General features: G+C 48.2%; 1 protein-coding gene across 2 annotated transcripts in view; it reads right to left on the bottom strand.

Annotated features, from left to right (window-relative positions):
* Positions 1-25,594, bottom strand: part of LOC146079796 (uncharacterized) — a 45,488-nt gene extending 19,894 nt beyond the window's left edge. The window contains exons 1-6 of one of the 2 annotated variants that reach the window (XM_083186439.1): positions 25,536-25,594; positions 17,711-17,766; positions 10,390-10,443; positions 2,167-2,199; positions 632-670; positions 432-563 (exon numbers count right to left, since the gene is read on the bottom strand). In XM_083186439.1, the coding sequence (XP_083042565.1) occupies positions 432-563; positions 632-670; positions 2,167-2,199; positions 10,390-10,443; positions 17,711-17,766; positions 25,536-25,552 (331 nt within the window). In that variant the 5' untranslated portion in view covers positions 25,553-25,594. The remainder of the gene's footprint in view (positions 1-431; positions 564-631; positions 671-2,166; positions 2,200-10,389; positions 10,444-17,710; positions 17,767-25,535) is intronic. The other variant, XM_083186440.1, reaches the window with a different exon arrangement.
* Positions 25,595-25,841: the final 247 nt, after the last annotated feature.

Raw genomic sequence — 25,841 nt, 5'->3', positions numbered from 1 at the left:
TCCTGGCCAGAGCAGATTACCTGGAGGACAGTGCTGGTGGGTGTGTCCGGTCCTGGCCAGAGGAGATTCCCTGGTGGACAGTGCCGGTGGGTGTGTCCGGTTTTGTTTTTGATGTAGCAGATGAATTTGCGAACTTGTGGGTAAGAAGGGGGTGGGTCTCAGAAGAAGGACCTGTGATTGGCTGATACATGGACCTGGCAGATCTGAACAGGAAGGGTGGGGTATAGCATACAGACAGCTAGGATTCTGACAGTCATTAGTCTGACATTGGAATCCCTACTGCCAGGACTAAGACAGGGACAAGCGCGACAAAGCCCCTTGTGGGCTATGGGGAATACCCCTTGTCAATCAGGATCACAACTGTCGGGAATTTAACAGTCAGGATTCCGATGTCGGTCCAGTATTGTGCCACCATTACCCAGCATGCTCACCTCCCTGCATACTGTCCACGTTTAGGCTGTCACTGGCATCGCTGTTGGATGACTCGCTGTTTGAGGATGCAATACCCAGAGCTCCATCCGTCTGCAGCCTCTGGCCCCCGTGGAAACTGACAGGGTCCTCTGCTGGAAACAGCACAGTTAGAATGGGAAGCAGACAAATTCCTGTGGTCACTTCTGTGATTGGCAGTTACCTGATGGCGGTGTTGTCTGGTCCACAGAGCTTGCATCAGCTGAAAAGAGAAACACGAGGGTGTGAGCAAGTTGCAAAACCCAACACCTATCCTTCCACAGGAGCTGCAGAGCCCATACACAGGAGCTGCAGAGCCCACATTTCCCTGCACAGGAGCTGCAGAGCCCACATATCCCTGCACAGGAGCTGCAGAGCCCACATATCCCTGCACAGGAGCTGCAGAGCCCACATATCCCTGCAGAGGAGCTGCAGAGCCCACCTATCCCTGCAGAGGAGCTGCAGAGCCCACCTATCCCTGCACAGGAGCTGCAGAGCCCACCTATCCCTGCACAGGAGCTGCAGAGCCCACCTATCCCTGCACAGGAGCTGCAGAGCCCACCTATCCCTGCACAGGAGCTGCAGAGCCCACCTATCCCTGCACAAGAGCTGCAGAGCCCACCTATCCCTGCACAGGAGCTGCAGAGCCCACCTATCCCTGCACAGGAGCTGCAGAGCCCAGATATCCCTGCACAGGAGCTGCAGAGCCCACATATCCCTGCACAGGAGCTGCAGAGCCCACATATCCCTGCACAGGAGCTGCAGAGCCCACATATCCCTGCACAGGAGCTGCAGAGCCCACATATCCCTGCACAGGAGCTGCAGAGCCCACATATCCCTGCACAGGAGCTGCAGAGCCCACATATCCCTGCACAGGAGCTGCAGAGCCCAGATATCCCTGCACAGGAGCTGCAGAGCCCAGATATCCCTGCACAGGAGCTGCAGAGCCCACCTATCCCTGCACTGGAGTTGCAGAGCCCACATATCCCTGCACAGGAGCTGCAGAGCCCACCTAGCCCTGCACAGGAGCTGCAGAGCCCACCTATCCCTGCACTGGAGCTGCAGAGCCCACATATCCCTGCACAGGAGCTGCAGAGCCCAGATATCCCTGCACAGGAGCTGCAGAGCCCACCTATCCCTGCACTGGAGTTGCAGAGCCCACCTATCCCTGCACAGGAGCTGCAGAGCCCACCTATCCCTGCATAGGAGCTGCAGAGCCCACATATCCATGCACAGGAGCTGCAGAGCCCACCTATCCCTGCACAGGAGCTGCAGAGCCCACATATCCCTGCACAGGAGCTGCAGAGCCCACCTAGCCCTGCACAGGAGCTGCGGAGCCCACCTATCCCTGCACAGGAGCTGCAGAGCCCACCTATCCCTGCACTGGAGATGCAGAGCCCACATATCCCTGCACAGGAGCTGCAGAGCCCACATATCCCTGCACTGGAGCTGCAGAGCCCACCTATCCCTGCACAGGAGCTGCAGAGCCCACCTATCCCTGCACAGGAGCTGCAGAGCCCACCTATCCCTGCACTGGAGATGCAGAGCCCACATATCCCTGCACAGGAGCTGCAGAGCCCACATATCCCTGCACTGGAGCTGCAGAGCCCACATATCCCTGCACAGGAGCTGCAGAGCCCACCTATCCCTGCACAGGAGCTGCAGAGCCCACCTATCCCTGCACAGGAGCTGCACATGTAGTGCGGCGGTGCATCTTACTTTGTTGTGGAGGGTCTGTCGTCTCCTCATTCTCTGAAACACAGAAACATGTTATCAGTAGATGCACAATATCCTGTGGAAGCCGACGCAGAACGTATAACCATGAAGTCTGCTACGACCCCACGGCTATGCGAGACTGGGCTGTGACACCATGACCGGCGCTCCCACCATAGCATCAGTAAGCCATGGGACCGTGACTGGGGGTGATACAGGTGAAGTTATTCGTTCATAATAGGGTCTTCACCTATGTTTTGGCAAAATACAGGACATGGGGTCCAGACCAGGGCAACCCCGAGCAGCACCAGTACTAATGGTGCCGCCACACATGCGGGGGCTACACCAGCAGCAGAGACACTGACTCAGAGATATAGGATCTATGCATAGCTGCCTCTCCCCCCCCCCCACCCTGCATTTTGCAGGAGACTCCCTGACATAGCAGCAATCTCCCTCTCTCCCTCATTAGTCTAGCAATCTCCCTCATGTCACCTAGCCCACATTACACCGTTACATCATAGTTACCTCCCCTCCTGCATTCTGCAGGAGACTCCCTGACATAGCAGCAATCTCCCTCTCTCCCTCATTAGTCTAGCAATCTCCCTCATGTCACCTAGCCCACATTACACTGTTACATCATAGTTACCTCCCCTCCTGCATTCTGCAGGAGACTCCCTGACATAGCAGCAATCTCCCTCTCTCCCTCATTAGTCTAGCAATCTCCCTCATGTCACCTAGCCCACATTACACTGTTACATCATAGTAACCTCCCCTCCTGCATTCTGCAGTAGACTCCCTGACATAGCAGCAATCTCCCTCTCTCCCTCATTAGTCTAGCCATCGTCCTCATGTCACCTAGCCCACATTACACTGTTACATCATAGTTACCTCCCTCCTGCATCCTGCAGGAGACTCCCTGACATAGCAGCAATCTCCCTCTCTCCCTCATTAGTCTAGCAATCTCCCTCATGTCACCTAGCCCACATTACACTGTTACATCATAGTTACCTCCCCTCCTGCATTCTGCAGGAGACTCCCTGACATAGCAGCAATCTCCCTCTCTCCCTCATTAGTCTAGCAATCTCCCTCATGTCACCTAGCCCACATTACACTGTTACATCATAGTAACCTCCCCTCCTGCATTCTGCAGTAGACTCCCTGACATAGCAACAATCTCCCTCTCTCCCTCATTAGTCTGGCAATCTCCCTCATGTCACCTAGCCCACATTACACTGTTACATCATAGTTAGCTCCCCTCCTGCATCCTGCAGGAGACTCCCTGACATAGCAGCAATCTCCCTCTCTACCTCATTAGTCTAGCAATCTCCCTCATGTCACCTAGCCCACATTACACTGTTACATCATAAAACCTCCCCTCATGCATTCTGCAGGAGACTCCCTGACATAGCAGCAATCTCCCGCTCTCCCTCATTAGTCTAGCAATCTCCCTCATGTCACCTAGCCACATTACACCGTTACATCATAGTTACCTCCCCTCCTGCATTCTGCAGGAGACTCCCTGACATAGCAGAAATCTCCCTCTCTCCATCATTAGTCTAGCAATCTCCCTCATGTCACCTAGCCCACATTACACTGTTGCCCATAGTTACCTCCTTTCCTGCATTCTGCAGGAGACTCCCTGACATAGCAGCAATCTCCCTCTCTCCCTCATTAGTCTAGCAATCTCCCTCATGACACCTAGCCCAAATGGCAGAAAGACTATCGGTAAAAGGTTATGATAAAGACATTTTAGATTCAGCAAAAACCAGAATTGGGAAAATAGACAGATCTGAAGTTTTGAAAGTAAAATCACCAAAAGTAGGTGATAAATATAAGTACCCAATGGGCTTTTATCTCCCAATTCAATAACCTTCATTATAAGATTGAAAGCGTTTTTAAGAATAACTGGCACTTGATCAAGCAAGACCCCATTTTGGGGAACGTGTTACCAAATGAGCCTGTTTTTATATATAGGAAATCCACGTCTGTGAAGAATCACTTGGTAAAAAGTACCTTAGATGATGCCCCTAGAGGGGCAAAAGGTTTTGTTTGGATTCCGCACAAAGTTACCCCCACTCGGGATGGGGGGGGAATCAAGTGAGATCCCTACCCACCGTGTGGGGTTCGGCTTGAGTTGCCTCAGGGCAATACAGCCGCACAATACTATCATCACCGCACGCAGCAACATCCGCACCAGAGAGGCAGAGAGCACCCGGCGCAGGCTCGCGCTGTTCTCCACCCTCCCTTGTCCCGGCTACCTAGCCGTACAGCACGTCTATCGCAGCCGCACGCAGCAGCAGCCGCACCAGAGAGGCAGAGAACACTCGGCGCAGGCTCGCGCTGTTCTCCCTTCTCCCCTGTCCCGGCCATCTAGCCGTCCAGCACTATCCTCACATATCGAGCCAAGATATTACATCCAGCGCCGACACGCGCTGTGCTCTACCATCCTCCGGTCCAGCCTCCGGATTGTCCAGCACCTTCGCCACTGACCAGCTACCGGCAGGCACCTACCACAAGGCTGTGGAACCGCTTCCACCTGGGGGGGATCACCAGGGCTGGCGAACGGGGAGATACAGGGCACAACAGAAAGGGAAAACCTGAATAACTTCGGAAAGGTACTTTCTTCGCTCTCCTGTCAGTGACCTGCCTGGGGTGCCCCTGCTCTGTCGGCATACAACAGGGCAACTGGACACTTAACACTGACAGTAGAAGCGATCTACTATACCCTCTATCCACTTTACCTATGCTCTAAGCCCTCTGTACTTACACCTCTCTCACCCGCGGAGTCCACTGCGGGAGCAAGACTCGGTAGGAAGCAGAAGGATATACCCAGAGGTGCCAACCAGCAATTTACCTAATATTTCCTTTTCTGTTCAGCACCTCTCTTCTACCATCTAGACACTCTCTCATCGACAGAATTGGGGCAGCTTAGTACCCTGCTATGCTACCCTAGCAACAGGGTTACACTGTCAACCCCACTGTCGACAGCAGAAGTGTCTACCTACACTATCACTACTTGACCCCGCAGCGCAGACTGAGATTTTCTCATCCTGGAGTCCAATGCACGTCTGCACGACTCCAGGAAAAGCAGAAATCACAACTGCCGACTAAAGGGTCTATCTAACAGTTTCTCAGGGACAAGCACAGATTACTAAGTGTCACAGATCGCTAACTGTGTAGATTAAATCCCACAGTTGACATAATATCAACAATATGCATTACTTGCACTAAACTTTTGAATTAACGATTAGCATACCTCTACTGTGACCAGAATTTTACTGTGCCTCCCTTGTAATTAATATTCAGTGTTTTGGTGGGCAAGAAGAAATGTTTATGATTTCAGATAGAGTATAAGTCGACATCTGTTTAACCTTATTCACGTGTTGAAAACTGTCAGCTGATGCTTACTCAGCAGCAAGGTGTGCACTTGAAATTTGACTCACTAACAATTCTGTGGACATTTACAGGTATGGTGTGCAGTTACCTCAGCAGATATCAAACTGCAATTTACTAACTTATATATGCTCACTCCATTCAGTCACAGCTGCCTATACTCTGTAACGATTAGAGCAACTAAGTGTCTACCTAAACTTAAACACAAGAGCAACATTGTGTACAATCAGCAGATTGATGTGTAACTAGTGAAATGGACATCAGACTGTTAATAAAACACAGCCATCTGTAACCATTGGTGCATACTTAACAGCCGAACACTAATTACGTGTATACCTAACTGTTAATTGCAATTATCTGTGTTGATTAGATTGTGTGTGCTCTATCAGTGACCAAACACGTCCAAGCTCATCTTCAGAGCAGCATGTGGTACAGCTACTGATATTGCCATTGTACTGTGTCAAATTTATAATATGCGGTACGGCCACTGAGATTGCAACCAGTCACGTGGATACTAAACTGTGAATTATACTTAACTATCTGTGCTCATTAGATTGTTTGGGCTCTATCAACAGCCAAACACACGTCTAAGCTCATCTTCAGAGCAGCATGTGGTACAGCTACTGATATAGTCAAGGTACTACATCCAACCCATATTACTGAGTAACTTGGGCGCAGCGCATAACTTAGCGTATACAGCAGCCAGGCCCGTACTGACAGCACAGATCCTTAAACTGTGCACCATAATCACTGATTTGTGCAAATACCCAGATGCTGCAATACACAAAATAGGGAATCTTACCCACACTATTAACCACTGCGGTGTCAAAATCGGTACTACTTACCCAAGTACAGATAGGACTCACGCTCATTGTGCGTGCAGTCTCCATATCTATAGGGAATTAACCCCTTTCAATTCTATAATTTGCCTCTAACGAGCCCTAGTCAGCATTCGCCGTAAGGCCCACTAGGCAACACATCATTAATCCAAATTGGTCCAATTGACGTACCAATTTGGAAAAAAGAAAAAGAAAAAAACTTTTTTCTGATATTTATTTTTTTCTAACTTTTTTTCAACCATCTCCAGTGCATAGCGTATATAAAAATAAGCTCACTGCCAGCTAAGGAGACGGATTTAAGTTAATGGCTATCCTATCCGAGAGTTATAGCCCCCTATTTTATAAAAATACCTAATAAAAGCTAAGTTTTATTATATAATTACCATATCATAAGAGTGCCCCAAAAACAGAGTCTTCTTTCTCTCCCCAGTTTTGTCATGATGCCCCTAGACAAAGTATACGGACAAAAGGGTTCCCTAGATGCGGGGACGCCTTGTGTGTAAAACAGTTAAAGGAATCATTAAAAAAATCCCTGATTTTAAGGTTAAAGGGGAATTTTTTTTTAAATTAATGAATTTATAACATGTCAATCTAAATATGTTATTTATTTATTGGAATGTTCTTGCAATTTATTTTATGTTGGTAGAACCAGTCGACCCTTAAAAATACACCTTGCGGAGCATATTTATAATATTCGCAAAGGCTTGGTCACCGATACCTTTTCCAACCATTTTATAAACTGCCATCATTCAAGAGAATGTTTTATAATAAATTTCTGGGGTATCCAATTCATTTCCCCAAAGTGGCGTACAAGAGATATTGATAAGCGCCTAGCACAGAATGAAATGAGGTGGATTCACCGTTTAAATACCCTTGTTCCCAACGGTTTAAAGTTGGTGATTTCGAACTAAAACATTTTTTATCGTAAGATAAATATTTTTTCATTCATATCTTTTACCATGACCATCTCTCCATATTTTACAATGTGTCTTTTATGTATTATGATGTAAAAATGTATTGTTTCATGATATATTTTATTAATGATTTTTTAGATTACTGATTCCCCGGGTTTTGTTAGTTTAAATGCTAGATGTAAAAATCCTGGTATAACCATCAATGGAAATTGTCATATGGAGATGTTACTATGGATCGGATGTGGAGACGCTGCTGGAACGCACGGCCATCTTGCTTCCGGCTAAAGACCTGTGGTACTTGTGTATTATCACGGCGCCCACGAAATCGGCCGAAAATCGGCCGCAAATCGCATGGGAAAATCGGATGCGATTTTGCGGCCGATTTTCGACCGATTTTTCACTTTTTCTGGCCAATTTGCATGCTGTTCCATTATTGCACACCCCCGATTTCCATCGTAGTGCATCGCATGCAATATAGTGGCATGTGATGTATGCCATGCGATGCATGTGAAGCGATTCGATTTGTAATTGTACAATGACCCTGATGGGTGCTTACAATGTTAAATGCACCGCCATTGTTAACGCCACCCCCACTATCAACGCCAACCCAAAGCGTGGCGAGCGGCGGCGGTACACGTCCTCCGACCTTTTCATACCCCCACTATCCACGTCGGCGTGGAGTTGATTTTAGATAGTGTGGCGAGCCCGAAGCGTGGCGAGCGGACGCGGAATACATGTAAAGTAATACGCGTCCCCTCGTGGGGCTTGCTGCGCTCGCCACGCTTCGGGCTCGGTGGCTCGCTGCGCTCGCCACACTATCTAAAATCAACTCCACGCCGACGTGGATAGTGGGGGTATGAAAAGGTCAGAGGACGCGTACCGCCGCCCCTTGCGGGCTCGCTGCGCTCGCCACGCTTCGGGTTGGCATTGATAGTGGGGGTGGCGTTAACAATGGGGATGCATTTAACATTGCAAATCACATCGCATCGCATGCCACTTGCTGGCATGCGTTGCTATGCGATATTTAATTGTACAATCAGGGGCATTTTCCCGAAAATCACATCGCATACCATCGTACCTGGGGGTGTGCAAGGATGGAATAACATGCAAATCATCAGGAAATGGCCGAATAATCTGCAAAAAATCGGCCGAAAATCGGACGCAAATCGGACGCAAAATCGCACCCCAGATCAAATCGGCCAAAAATCGGCAGAAAATCGGATGCGATATCGGATGCGATTTGGATGAAATCGGGCGCCGTTTTAATACACAAGTACCAGACCTGTATATCCACATTAACACTGCTGGAACGCACGGTGACCGTAGCATGGAACGCACGGCCATTTTACTTAGGGTATCAGCGGAAGTGATGTTATTAGGAAAAGACGCCAAGCGGTATTTTAATCAAACAGTGGTAAGGCAAGACACGCTACTGAAGAATGATCCAGGTGATCCGAAACTAGTTTGGCATGCCTTGCCACTTGATACACTTCACCCGCTTGGACCACAGGAACTCCTACCCCCGTTTGGACGGCGATACCAGTTCCGGAGCTGGACTGCCATATCCATTGGACAGCTGTATCCTGTTGTGCCCCGGGCTTTGTTTACACACACAGGAAGTGACAAGATATGTATAGGAAGTGACATAACATATATATAGGAAGTCACACACAGGAAGTGACAAGATATATATATATATATATATATATATATATATATATATATAGGAAGTGACATAACACATATATAGGAAGTCACACACAGGAAGTGACAAGATATATATATATATATAGGAAGTCACACAGGAAGTGACAAGATATATATAGGAAGTGACATAATACATATATAGGAATCACACACAGGAAGTGACAAGATATATATAGGAAGTGACATAACTCATATATAGGAAGTCACATGCCACACACAGGAAGTGACAAGATATATATAGGAATTATAACACATACTGTATATAGGAAGTCACACACACAGAGGAAGTGACAAGATATATATAGGAAGTGACATAACACATATATAGGAAGTCACATGCCACACACAGGAAGTGACAAAATATATATAGGAAGTGACCTAATACATATATAGGAAGTCACACACAGGAAGCGACAAGATATATATAGGAAGTGACATAACACATATATAGGAAGTCACACACACACAGGAAGTGACAAGATATATATAGGAAGTGACATAATACATATATAGGAAGTCACACACAGGAAGCGACAAGATATATATAGGAAGTGACATAACACATATATATAGGAAGTCACACACAGGAAGCGACAAGATATATATAGGAAGTGACATAACACATATATAGGAAGTCACACACAGGAAGTGACAAGATATATATAGGAAGTGACCTAATACATATATAGGAAGTCACACACAGGAAGCGACAAGATATATATAGGAAGTGACATAACACATATATAGGAAGTCACACACACACAGGAAGTGACAAGATATATATAGGAAGTGACATAATACATATATAGGAAGTCACACACAGGAAGCGACAAGATATATATAGGAAGTGACATAACACATATATAGGAAGTCACACACAGGAAGCGACAAGATATATATAGGAAGTGATATAACACATATATATAGGAAGTCACACACAGGAAGCGACAAGATATATATAGGAAGTGATATAACACATATATATAGGAAGTCACACACAGGAAGCGACAAGATATATATAGGAAGTGACATAACACATATATAGGAAGTCACACACAGGAAGCGACAAGATATATATAGGAAGTGATATAACACATATATATAGGAAGTCACACACAGGAAGCGACAAGATATATATAGGAAGTGATATAACACATATATATAGGAAGTCACACACAGGAAGCGACAAGATATATATAGGAAGTGACATAACTCATATATAGGAAGTCACATGCCACACACAGGAAGTGACAAGATATATATAGGAAGTGACATAACACATATATATATAGGAAGTCACACACAGGAAGCGACAAGATATATATAGGAAGTGACATAACACATATATATAGGAAGTCACACACACAGGAAGTTACCTGCTATTGAACTCTCTACGGATGGTGTCAGATCAGCAGCTGTTACCGGTTCCTCTAAGGTGAAGCAGAATATTGATAACATGGTTAATGCAGGTAATGCAGCAGTAAGGACGGATGTAGGAGGAGACGGAACTACAGTGTTAGTCATAACACAGAAACATCCGGCCAGGAAAACCTCCTAGTGAGATCCTAAGAATGAGGGATCTTGTTGTGTAGAAAGATCTAGAGTAACTGATTGCTGCAGGTCCAATCCTTTAAGATGTAAACTCGGATGACCAGGTGGAGGGCAAAGTCCCAAATCCAGTGAAACAAATGATGAATAAGTGTCCTCAGGAGTATACTGGTGTCAAGGGTATATTGGGTATTGAAGAAGCGTAGAACTTCTTCAATACCCGATTGCTTAAAGGATTGGACCTGCAGCAATCAGTTACTCTCACCCAGGTTTACCGGACAATTACCAGAAAGCAACTGCTTATACAGCAACATCTATCTGGACACGGCCACCTGGTAATATATCGCTGCTCTATTAGAGACTGTACCCATCCAGCACTCAATTATCCTAGATATAGGAGTAAAACAAGTGTCAATAAGGGTTTATATTCCCCAATTCTGTGTCGTGTCTTTATATTATCATTTGATATGTGTACGATATATATACTATATTAAAAATCATTTTTAAAGTATAAGAAACCGTCACATCTCTATTATTTGAGAAACAAAGCCTGCGCTGGTATATTCTTTTGTTTGTTTATTCTATTTTCAGGGACTGATAATTCCTTAAACCAGCTACAGTTGGCAGCGCACCTTATTACCACATATATACCTTCTATACAGAACTGAGATCCGTCTACAAACACCAGGAAGCGGAGTTGGAGTCATCTTATAAGCAATTGGAACGAGCTGACTTAGCGGCTAGCCGCTCAGAAATGACCACCGCTTGGCTAATACTCAATACAAACTGTTATTTGTAGAACACCAGGACACGATCTTGGTGATAGATCGAGGAGATACTTTGCCGGGTGATCGCTCTTCTATTGTGATGGAGGTTTTTGATGCAGTGGTGTTGGCCCAGGTACAGACTGGTGATATATCTGTATACCTCTAGAGTAGTCTCTACCTACCCCGCCTCTGGAGGATAGGGAGTTTCTGGACTCTGAGGTGGATGAGGCTCTATGCTCTGTTCCTAGTCCCATGGCTCCGGGATCCCGCTCTTATGTACCCCATCTTCTCGATATCTGTACGCAGCTGTATGAGGGGACGCTCCTTCCACAATTCATGTCAGAGGCTCTCATAGTCATTTTGCCGAAGCCTAGAAAAGGCCTGAGGTTCCCTGACTCCTATATCCTGGGAAATGTCTGTGAGTAATGAGTACACCTGTGCACATAGGGGATGGCCTGGGGATATGTCAGTGATTAATGAGTACACCTGTGGACCTGGCAGGTGACCTGAGAATAGACCTGGTAGAGTGAGATCCCCATCACACAGATGTCCTGGTACAATGAGATCCCCCATCAGACAGATCCCCTGGTACAGTGAGATCCCCATCAGACAGATCCCCTGGTACAGTAAGATCCCCATCAGACAGATCCCCTGGTACAGTGAGATCCCCATCAGACAGAAGCCCTGGAACAGTGAGATCCCCATCAGACAGATGTCCTGGTACAGTGAGATCCCCCATCAGACAGATCCCCTGGTACAGTGAGATCCCCCATCAGACAGAAGCCCTGGTACAGTGAGATCCCCCATCAGACAGATCCTCTGGTACAATGAACCCCCCCCCCCTCATCAGACAGATCCCCTGGTAGAGTGAGATCCCCCATCAGACAGATCCCCTAGTAGAGTGAGATCCCCCATCAGACAGATCCCCTGGTACAGTGAGATCCCCATCAGACAGATCCCCTGGTACAGTGAGATCCCCCATCAGACAAAAGCCCTGGTACAGTGAGATCCCCATCAGACAGATCCCCTGGTACAGTGAGATCCCCATAAGACAGACGCCCTGGTATAGTGAGATCCCCATCAGACAGATCTCCTGGTAGAGTGAGATCCCCCATCAGACAGATCCCCTAGTAGAGTAAGATCCCCCATCAGACAGATCCCCTGGTACAGTGAGATCCCCATCAGACAGATCCCCTGGTACAGTGAGATCCCCATCAGACAGACGCCCTGGTATAGTGAGATCCCCATCAGACAGATCCCCTAGTAGAGTGAGATCCCCCATCAGACAGATCCCCTGGTAGAGTAAGATCCCCCATCAGACAGATCCCCTGGTACAGTGAGATCCCCATCAGACAAAAGCCCTGGTACAGTGAGATCCCCATCAGACAAAAGCCCTGGTACAGTGAGATCCCCATCAGACAGATCCCCTGGTACAGTGAGATCCCCATCAGACAGACGCCCTGGTATAGTGAGATCCCCATCAGACAGACGCCCTGGTATAGTGAGATCCACATCAGACAGATCCCCTGGTACAGTGAGATCACCATCAGACAGATCCCCTGGTACAGTGAGATCCCCATCAGACAGATCCCCTGGTACAGTGAGATCCCCATCAGACAGACGCCCTGGTATAGTGAGATACCCTTCAGACAGATCCCCTTGTACAGTGAGATCCCCATCAGACAGATCCCCTGGTACAGTGAGATCCCCATGAGACAGATCCCCTGGTACAATGAGATCCCCCATTAGACAGATCTCCTGGTACAAAGAGATCCCCCATCAGACAGATGCCCTGGTAGAGTGAGATTTCCATCAGACATATCCCCTAGTAGAGTGAGATCCCCATCAGACAGATGCCCCTGTACAGTGAGATCCCCATCAGACAGAAGCCCTGGTACAGTGAGATCCCCATCAGACAGATCCCCTGGTACAGTGAAATCCCCATCAGACAGAAGCCCTGGTACAGTGAGATCCCCATCAGACAGATCCCCTGGTACAGTGAGATCCCCATCAGACAGATCCCCTGGTACAGTGAGATCCCCATCAGATAGATCCCCTGGTACAGTGAGATCCCCATCAGACAGATCCCCTCGTACAATGAGATCCCCATCAGACATATCCACTGGTACAATGAGATCCCCATCAGATAGATGCCCTGGTACAATGAGATCCCCATCAGATAGATGCCCTGGTACAGTGATATTTCCATCAGACATATCCCCTAGTAGAGTGAAATCCCCATCAGACAGAAGCCCTGGTACAGTAAGATCCCCATCAGACAGATGTCCTGGTAGAATGAGATTCCCCATCAGACAGGTGCCGTGGTACAGTGAGATCCTTCATCAGACAGATGCCCCTGTACAGTGAGATCCCCATCAGACAGATCCCCTGGTACAGTTAGATCCCCATCAGACAGATCCCCTGGTAGAGTGAGATTCCCATCAGACAGATCTCCTGGTACATTGAGATCCCCATCAGACAGATCCCCTGGTACAGTGACATCCCCATCAGACAGATCCCCTGGTACAGTGAGATCCCCATCAGATAGATCCCCTGGTACAGTGAGATCCCCCATCAGACAGATCCCCTCGTACAGTGAGATCCCCATCAGACATATCCACTGGTACAATGAGATCCCCATCAGATAGATGCCCTGGTACAGTGAGATTTCCATCAGACATATCCCCTAGAAGAGTGAAATCCCCATCAGACAGAAGCCCTGGTACAGTGAGATCCCCATCAGACAGATGCCCTGGTACAATGAGATCCCCATCAGATAGATGCCCTGGTACAGTGAGATTTCCATCAGACATATCCCCTAATAGAGTGAAATCCCCATCAGACAGAAGCCCTGGTACAGTAAGATCCCCATCAGACAGATGTCCTGGTAGAATGAGATTCCCCATAAGACAGGTGCCGTGGTACAGTGAGATTTCCATCAGACATATCCCCTAGTAGAGTGAAATCCCCATCAGACAGAAGCCCTGGTACAGTGAGATCCCCATCAGACAGATGCCCTGGTACAATGAGATCCCCATCAGATAGATGCCCTGGTACAGTGAGATTTCCATCAGACATATCCCCTAGTAGAGTGAAATCCCCATCAGACAGAAGCCCTGGTACAGTGAGATCCCCATCAGACAGATGCCCTGGTAGAATGAGATTCCCCATCAGACAGGTGCCGTGGTACAGTGAGATCCTTCATCAGACAGATGCCCCTGTACAGTGAGATCCCCATCAGACAGATCCCCTGGTACAGTTAGATCCCCATCAGACAGATCCCCTGGTAGAGTGAGATTCCCATCAGACAGATCTCCTGGTAGAGTGAGATCCCCATCAGACAGGTCTCCTGGTACATTGAGATCCCCATCAGACAGATCCCCTGGTACAGTGACATCCCCATCAGACAGATCCCCTGGTACAGTGAAATCCCCATCAGACAGATCCCCTGGTTCGGTTAGATTTCTGATCAGACAGATCCCCTGGTACAGTGAGATCCCCATCAGACAGATCCCCTGGTACAGTGAGATCCCCATCAGACAGATCCCCTGGTAGAGTGAAATCCCCATCAGACAGATCCCCTGGTACAGTGAGATCTCCGATCAGACAGATCCCTGGTACAATGAGATCCCCATCAGACAGATGCCCTGGTACAGTGAGATATCCCATCAGACAGATCCCCTGGTACAGTGAGATCCCCATCAGACAGATCCCCTGGTACAGTGAGATCCCCATCAGACAGATGCCCTGGTACAGTGAGATCCCCAACAGACAGGTCTCCTGGAACAGTGAGATCCCCATCAGACAGATCACTTGGAACAGTGAGATCCCCAACAGACAGATCCCCTGGTAGAGTGAGATCCCCATCAGACAGATCCCCTGGTACAGTGAGATCCCCATCAGACAGATCCCTTGGAAAAGTGAGATCCCCAACAGACAGATCCCCTGGTACAATGAGATTCCCCATTAGACAGATCCCTGGTAGAGTGAGATCCCCCATCAGACTGATGTCCTGGTAGAATGAGATTCCCCATCAGACAGGTGCCGTGGTACAGTGAGATTTCCATCAGACATATCCCCTAGTAGAGTGAAATCCCCATCAGACAGAAGCCCTGGTACAGTAAGATCCCCATCAGACAGATGTCCTGGTAGAATGAGATTCCCCATCAGACAGGTGCCGTGGTACAGTGAGATCCTTCATCAGACAGATCCCCTGGTAGAGTGAGATCCCCATCAGACAGATCCCCTGGTAGAGTGAGATCCCCATCAGACAGGTCCCCTGGTACAGTGACATCCTTCGTTAGACAGATGCCCTACTACAGTGAGATCCCTCATCAGACCGATGCCCTGGTACAGTTAGATCCCCATCAGACAGATGCCCTTTTACAGGAATATCCCCATCAGACAGATCCCCTGGTAGAGTGAGATCCCCATCAGACAGGTCTCCTGGTACATTGAGATCCCCATCAGACAGATCCCCTGGTAGAGTGAGATCCCCATCAGACAGATCCCCTGGTACAGTGAGATCCCCATCAGACAGATGCCCTGGTACAGTGAGATCCCCAATAGACAGGTCTCCTGGTACAGTGAGATCCCCATCAGACAGATCCCCTGGAACAGTGAGATCCTCAACAGACAGATCCCCTGGTAGAGTGAGATCCCCATCAGACAGATCCCCTGGTACAGTGAGATACCCAAAAGACAGATCCCCTGGAACAGTGAGATCCCCATCAGACAGATCCCCTGGTACAATGAGATCCCCATCAGACAGGTCTCCTGGTACAGTGAGATCCCCATCAGACAGATCCCCTGGTAGAGTGAGATCTCCATCAGACAGATGCCCTGGTACAGTGAGATCCCCCTCAGACAGATCCACTGGTAGAGTGAGATCCCCATCAGACAGATCCCCTGGTAGAGTGAGATCCCCATCAGACAGATCCCCTGGTACAGTGACATCCTTCGTTAGACAGATGCCCTACTACAGTGAGATCCCTCATCAGACCGATGCCCTTGTACAGTTAGATCCCCATCAGACAGATGCCCTTGTACAGGAATATCCCCATCAGACAGATCCCCTGGTAGAGTGAGATCCCCATCAGACAGGTCTCCTGGTACATTGAGATCCCCATCAGACAGATCCCCTGGTAGAGTGAGATCCCCATCAGACAGATCCCCTGGTACAGTGAGATCCCCATCAGACAGATGCCCTGGTACAGTGAGATCCCCAACAGACAGGTCTCCTGGTACAATGAGATCCCCATCAGACAGATCCCCTGGAACAGTGAGATCCCCAACAGACAGATCCCCTGGTAGAGTGAGATCCCCATCAGACAGATCCCCTGGTACAGTGAGATCCCCATCAGACAGATCCCCTGGAACAGTGAGATCCCCATCAGACAGATCCCCTGGTACAATGAGATCCCCATCAGACAGGTCTCCTGGTACAGTGAAATCCCCATCAGACAGATCCCCTGGTAGAGTGAGATCTCCATCAGACAGATGCCCTGGTACAGTGAGATCCCCCCTCAGACAGATCCACTGGTAGAGTGAGATCCCCATCAGACAGATCCCCTTGTACAGTGAGATCCCCATCAGACAGATCCCCTGGTACAGTGAGATCCCCATCAGACAGATGCCCTGGTACAGTGAGATCCCCATCAGACAGATCCCCTGGTACAGTGAGATCCCCATCAGACAGATCCCCTGGAACAGTGAGATCCCCATCAGACAGATCCCCTGGTACAGTGAGATCCCCATCAGACAGGTCTCCTGGTACAGTGAGATCCCCATCAGACAGATCCCCTGGAACAGTGAGATCACCAACAGACAGATCCCCTGGTAGAGTGAGATCCCCATCAGACAGATCCCCTGGTACAGTGAGATCCCCCATCAGACAGATCCCCCTGGTAGAGTGAGATCCCCAACAGACAGGTGCCGTGGTACAGTGAGATCCCCATCAGACAGATCCCCTGGTACAGTGAGATTCCCATCAGACAGATCCCCTGGTACAGTGAGATCCCCATCAGACAGATCCCCTGGAACAGTGAGATCCTCATCAGACAGATCCCCTGGAACAGTGAGATCCCCATCAGACAGATCCCCTGGTACAGTGAGATCCCCCATCAGACAGATCCCCTGGTACAGTGAGATCCACATCAGACAGGTCTCCTGGTACAGTGAGATCCCCATCAGACAGATCCCCTGGAACAGTGAGATCCCCATCAGACAGATCCCCTGGTACAGTGAGATCCCCATCAGACAGATCCCCTGGTACAGTGAGATCCCCATCAGACAGATCCCCTGGTACAGTGAGATCCACATCAGAGAGACCATTGAGAAAAGTGAGATTCCCGGGAGAGAGGCCCAATCCTTGCACACTTACCCTGAGCCGCCACAATAGAGGTGAGCAGAGCCACAGCGAGGAAGAGGAGCAGAATCCTATAAACAGAGATGGATAACATGACATACACAGCTCTCACCCATATGGCACTCCACCCCCCCCCCAACACCATCAACATCAGGACACATTCCCTGAAATACTCAGTGCTGCCATGAACATTGTCATCTGGATGGATACACGTTATACTAGCCACACATACATACATACTTACATGACACTAGCCACACATCTATCACACTAGCCATATATACATGACACTAGCCACACATCTATCACACTAGCCATATATACATGACATTAGCCACACATCTATCACACTAGCTATATATACATTACACTAGCCACACATCTATAACACTAGCCATATATACATGACACTAGCCACACATCTATTACACCAGCCATATATACATGACACTTGCCACACATTTATTACACTAGCCATATATACATTACACTAGCCACACATCTATAACACTAGCCATATATACATGACACTTGCCACACATCTATCACACTAGCCATATATACATGACACTAGCCACACATATATTACACTAGCCATATATACATGACACTAGCCACACATCTATTACACTAGCCACACATCTATTACACTAGCCATACTTACATGACACTAGCCACACATCTATCACACTAGCCATATATACATGACACTAGCCACACATCTATCACACTAGCCATATATACATGACACTAGCCACACATCTATCACACTAGACATATATACATGACACTAGCCACACATCTATCACACTAGCCATATATACATGACACTAGCCACACATCTAATACACTAGCCACACATCTATCACACTAGCCATATATACATTACACTAGCCACACAGCTATCACACTAGCCACACATCTATCACACTAGCCATATATACATGACACTAGCCACACATCTATCACACTAGCTATATATACATTACACTAGCCACACATCTATAACACTAGCCATATATACATGACACTAGCCACACATCTATTACACTAGCCACACATCTATTACACTAGCCATATATACATGACACTAGCCACACATCTATTACACTAGCCACACATCTATAACACTAGCCATATATGCATTACACTAGCCACACATCTACAGCTAGCTAAATATTCATGACACTAGCCACACATCTATTACACTAGCCATATATACATGACACTAGCCACACATCTATTACACTAGCCATATATACATGACACTAGCCACACATCTATTACACTAGCCATATGGACGTTACACTAGCCACAAATCTACTACACTAGCCATATATACATGACACTAGCCACACATCTATAACACTAGCCATATATACATGACACTAGCCACACATCTATTACACTAGCTATTTATACATGACACTATCCATATATACATGACACTAGCCACACATCTATAACACTAGCTATATATACATGACACTAGCCACACATCTATAACACTAGCCATATTTACATGACACTAGCCACACATCTATTACACTAGCTATTTATACATGACACTAGCCATGTATACATGACACCAGCCATATATACATGCCACTAGCCACACTTTTATAACACTAGCCATATATACATGACACTAGCCATAGATACATGACACTAGCCATGCATCTATAACACTAGCCATATATACATTCCACTAGCCTTATATATATTACACTAGCCATTTATAAGTTACACTAGATAAATATACATGACACTAGCCACGCATCTATAATACTAGCCATATATACATGACACTAGCCATATACACATAACACTAGCCACACATCTATAATACTAGCCATATATACATGCCACTAGCCACACATCTATTACACCAGTCATATATACATGACACTAGCCACATATCTATTACACTAGCCATATACATGACACTAGCCACACATCTATAACACTAGCCATATTTACATGACACTAGCCACACATCTATAACACTAGTCATAAATACATGACACTAGCCACACATCTATAACACTAGCCATATATACATGACACTAGCCATATATACATGACACTAGCCACGCATCTATAATACTAGCCATATATACATGACACTAGCCTTATATACATGACACTAGCCACACATCTATAACACTAGCCATATATACATGACACTAGCCACACATCTATAATACTATCCATATACACATGACACTAGCCTTATATAAATGACACTAGCCATATATACATGACACTAGCCTCATATACATGACACTAGCCACACATCTTTAATACTAGCCATATATACATGACACTAGCCTTATATACATGACACTAGCCTTAGATAAATGACACTAGCCATATATACATGACACTAGCCTTATATAAATGACACTAGCCACACATCTATAACACTAGCCATATATACATGCCACTAGATAAATATACATGACACTAGCCACGCATCTATAATACTAGCCATATATACATGACACTAGCCATATACACATGACACTAGCCACACATCTATAATACTAGCCATATATACATGACACTAGCCACACATCTATTACACTAGCTATATATACATGACACTAGCCATATATACATGACACTAGCCACACATCTATAATACTAGCCATATATACATGACACTAGCCATATATACATGACACTAGCCACATATCTATTACACTAGCCATATACATGACACTGGCCACACATCTATAACACTAGCCATATTTACATGACACTAGCCACACATCTATTACACTAGCTATATATACATGACACTAGCCATATATACATGACACTAGCCACACATCTATAATACTAGCCATATATACAGGACACTAGCCTTATATACATGACACTAGCCATATATACATGACACAAGCCTTATATAAACTACACTAGCCATATATACATGACACTAGCCTTATATAAATAACACTAGCCACACATCTATAATACTATCCATATATACATGACACTAGCCATATATACATGACACTAGCCATATATACATGACACTAGCCTTATATAAATGACACTAGCCATATATACATGCCACTAGATAAATATACATGACACTAGCCACGCATCTATAATACTAGCCATATATACATGACACTAGCCATATACACATGACACTAGCCACACATCTATAATACTAGCCATATATACATGACACTAGCCACACATCTATTACACTAGCTATATATACATGACACTAGCCATATATACATGACACTAGCCACACATCTATAATACTAGCCATATATACATGACACTAGCCACACATCTATAATACTAGCCATATATACATGACACTAGCCATATATACATGACACTAGCCACATATCTATTACACTAGCCATATACATGACACTGGCCACACATCTATAACACTAGCCATATATACATGACACTAGCCATATTTACATGACACTAGCCACACATCTATAATACTAGCCATATATACATGACACTAGCCATATTTACATGACACTAGCCACTCATCTATAATACTAGCCATATATACATGACACTAGCCTTATATAAATGACACTAGCCACACATCTTTAATACTAGCCATATATACATGACACTAGCCTTATATAAATGACACTAGCCATATATACATGACACTAGCCATATATACATGACACTAGCCACACATCTATAATACTAGCCATATATACATGACACTAGCCACGCTTCTATAATACTAGCCATATCAGAATCAGAATCAACTTTATTGGCCATGTGTGCTTGCGCACACTAGGAATTGTTTGTGGATATACAGTGCAGCATCAAGCAGGGATGAAGGGGGGGGGGATTACATACATTATATTGAGACGTTACATGCGGGGAACACATACCCGCCAAGCAGCACAGCGCCTAGGCAGCCATCAGCGGCGCCACTGGTCATTGCAGCAGCCAGGTAGGTTACAATATAAGCAGGGACAGTATACTGGCACATAGAGAACATGTACCCGCCAGGCTGCACAGTGCCTAGGCAGCCATCAGCGGCGCCACTGGTCGCTGCAGCAGCCTGGAAGGTAACAGTATGAGCAGAGACATCGCAGTTATAGCAGAGACAGTACAATTATCACACGGGGGACAGGGGATAAGAGGTTACATGTGGCTGAGTGCAAAGATCCGAGGCAGCCATTTGCGGAGCCATTTGCGGTGGGGGGGTGGTGGGGGCGGGGGGGGGGGGAGAGGAGAGTCAGTGAGGCCTGGGGAGAGTCAGTGAGGCCTGGGGCTGGAGTTGGGCCCTCCCTGTGCTGCTGCCCCGATAGTCTTTTCGAACCTGCTGTTAGCTGCTGGTGAGACATCCAGGGGCAGGGGTCTCATCTCCTACTGGCCTGCGAGGGGGTGAGCCAGGGAGCCTGGGGCCATGAGTTGGCGCTGCTGGTGTCCAAGCCAGATCCTCCTCACCTCACAGTAGGTCGTGGGTTGGACGAGGGGTTCTCTTCTGCCGCTGCGCCCGTGGTCCACTGGCCGGGGCTGCTTGGTGGATGAGGTCATGTGGGGCCTCTGCTAGGCCCGGACTGCCGCTGCCCGGGGGGATCCCGGTCCGCTGCTGCCCGAGGGGATCCCGGTCCGCTGCCTGTTCGTAGCTCGCCCGTCTCGTTCGGTAAGGGGAGGGGGGGGGGCGCCAGGGGTGGGAGCTCCGAGGAATGGAGCGGGAGCCTGGGACCGACCCCAGCAGCCTCCGGCTGCCCCATCAGTCTGGAGGAGGGAGCTAGCGTGCTCTGCCCCTCCAGCTTCCTCGCATCCTCCGGCTGCCTCCGATCGTTTCCTCCATCCGCCCTCCCGTCCGTCTCCCGACGCCTAGTCCGCCTCCACCACTCTTCTCCGGGGGCCGAGAATGGGGGAACTCCTTGGGTGGGAAAAGGGAGCTCCGTGATCGTGCGACCATCCTTGGCCCCCACCGGATATATACATGACACTAGCCTTATATACATGACACTAGCCACACATCTATAACACTAGCCATATAAACATGACACTAGCCTTATATAAATTACACCAGCCATATATAAATGACACTAGCCACACATCTATAACACTAGCCATATATACATGACACTAGCCACACATCTATAATACTAGCCATATATACATGACACTAGCCTTATATAAATGACACTAGCCACTCATCCAGCCAGTGCGAACGTATGTACCTTGTGAGTGGTGGGTCGGCGTACCACCATTCGCAAGGTGGGATCTGGTTCACTCACAAGAATGCGAATTCACATCGGAGCGAATTAACCTGAATCATCCCCAATCGCTGCTGTTATCCCTATTGTTCGCCACTGCGCATGTGCAGCCGCTGTGTGCGAGTCCGGGCGGGGGACGTGGAGGGACGTGGGGGTGGCGGGGAATTTGCCTATGGGCAATCCCAATGTAGTTCCCCGATGGTGCGGGGGCGGGCAGCTGCCCATCGGCTTCTCATAGAGGTGTCCCAGATCTGTGAGCGCTGAGGAAGTCATTTGATGGTCAACGTCCATTTCTCCCCCGCACCCAACACTGAGAATCCTCCATCCGCTGCCTGTGGTGGTTCAAAGGAAATTTGTAGCCTTGCGAGCCACCCAGAATAAGGACCAATATACTCCATTTTTTGCCATGCTTTTATTTGCAAAATGACCTGCCCCCTTCCCGCTAACTATTGGTGAACGCCCCAGTAAGTGTACGCTGTGGGGGTACGCACATAATCGCACATGCGCAAACCCCAGACATCGGCCGGGGGAGCGAATCCGGACCTCAGCGATTAGGTCTGAATTACCTACTTGGGACACATATCAATTACAAATACTGTGGGGGTCCCAGGGGCCCAAAAAGGGGTCCGGTCACTACATAAAGTGGGTTAGGGAAGCAGGTGTGGTACTTGCTGTGCTCGCCACGCTGCGGGCACGGTGGCTACGCTCGCCACCTATTCTATTCTCCCTCTATGGGGATCGTGGACCCCCACCAGGGAAAATAGCAGATGGCCGTCGGGAACCCGGCTGTCTGTGTTTTGAAAGTCGGGATCCTGACCTCGGGTAAATGCCTGTCGGATCCCGACTGTCGTGACCCCGTCCGACACCCAGGGAAGCAAGGTATGGCAGGGTTGCATAACACAGAGGGAGCCCCCTACAGACAGGTGTATACCGGGCACACCATGGGCATAGAGACAGCTGTATACTGGGCATACCATGGGCATGGAGACAGCTGTATACCTGGCACACCATGGGCAGAGGGACAGGTGTATACTGGGCACACCATGGGCATGGAGACAGCTGTATACTGGGCACACCATGGGCATGGAGACAGCTGTATACCGGGCATACCATGGGCATGGAGATGGCTGTATATCGAGCACACCATGCGCAGAGGGACAGCTGTATACCGGGCACACCATGGGCATGGAGATGGCTGTATACCGGGCATACCATGGGCATAAAGACAGGTGTATACCGGGCACATCATGTGCAGAGGGACAGCTGTATACCGGGCACACCATGGGCATAGAGACAGCTGTATACTGGGCATACCATGGGCAGAGGGACAGGTGTATACTGGGCACACCATGGGCAGAGGGACAGCTGTATACCGGGCACACCATGGGCATAGAGACAGCTGTATACCGGGCATACCATGGGCAGAGGGACAGCTGTATATGGGCACACCATGGGCAGAGGGACAGCTGTATACCGGGCATACCATGGGCAGAGAGACAGCTGTATATGGGCACACCATGGGCAGAGGGACAGCTGTATACCGGGCACACCATGGGCAGAGAGACAGCTGTATACTGGGCACACCATGGGCAGAGGGACAGCTGTATTTAGGGCACACCATGGGCAGAGGGACAGCTGTATATGGGCACACCATGGGCAGAGGGACAGCTGTATACCGGGCACACCATGGGCAGAGAGACAGCTGTATACTGGGCACACCATGGGCAGAGGGACAGGTGTATATGGGCACACCATGGGCAGAGGGACAGCTGTATACCGGGCACACCATGGGCAGAGGGACAGCTGTATACCGGGCACACCATGGGCATAGAGACAGCTGTATACCGGGCATACCATGGGCAGAGGGACAGCTGTATATGGGCACACCATGGGCAGAGGGACAGCTGTATACCGGGCATACCATGGGCAGAGAGACAGCTGTATATGGGCACACCATGGGCAGAGGGACAGCTGTATACCGGGCACACCATGGGCAGAGAGACAGCTGTATACTGGGCACACCATGGGCAGAGGGACAGCTGTATTTAGGGCACACCATGGGCAGAGGGACAGCTGTATATGGGCACACCATGGGCAGAGGGACAGCTGTATACCGGGCACACCATGGGCAGAGAGACAGCTGTATATGGGCACACCATGGGCAGAGGGACAGCTGTATACCGGGCACACCATGGGCAGAGAGACAGCTGTATACTGGGCACACCATGGGCAGAGGGACAGCTGTATACTGGGCACACCATGGGCAGAGGGACAGCTGTATACCGGGCACACCATGGGCAGAGGGACAGCTGTATACCGGGCACACCATGGGCATAGAGACAGCTGTATACCAGGCATACCATGGGCAGAGGGACAGCTGTATACCGGGCACACCATAGGCAGAGGGAGCTCAGCTACTATATACTAGTCACTATGAGCGACGCTGGCAGATATTTTGAGGATCTCACAACAACGCTGGCACTCACAGGGTAAGACCCCACAATGTGCCCAGGTCCTAGCAGAAGGGTCTCCTACGGAGGATTCCCAGGCAGACACTGTGCAGCCGGCGCTCCAGGTGTGCTCAGACAGGTACGTACCTTGTGAATGTTCTCATTGCTGCAGGTGCTGGAGGAGCAGGGTCTTCTGAGATTCCAGATTTGGGATCAGTGGATATAGAGCGGACAGCCCCATCTATCCATCCAGTAACCACCCACCTGACAGGGCAGCCCCCACTCTCCTACAGCCCCCACCCTCCCCAACATTTAACACTTCAACACCCAGAGAGTCTACCATCCCACCAGGTACAATTTAGCCACTGGCATGTAGAAGCGAAGAAGTCTTGTGATGTCACCTACTTAATTGTGTGATGTCACCTATGTTGTGTGATGTCACCTATATTGTGT

The sequence above is a fragment of the Crinia signifera genome, chromosome 5, assembly GCF_055691185.1.
Source record: "Crinia signifera chromosome 5, ASM5569118v1, whole genome shotgun sequence".
Lineage (NCBI taxonomy): Eukaryota > Metazoa > Chordata > Amphibia > Anura > Myobatrachidae > Crinia > Crinia signifera.
The sequence above is the reverse complement of the archived record's forward strand: the minus strand, read 5'-3'. Positions and strand labels throughout refer to the sequence as shown.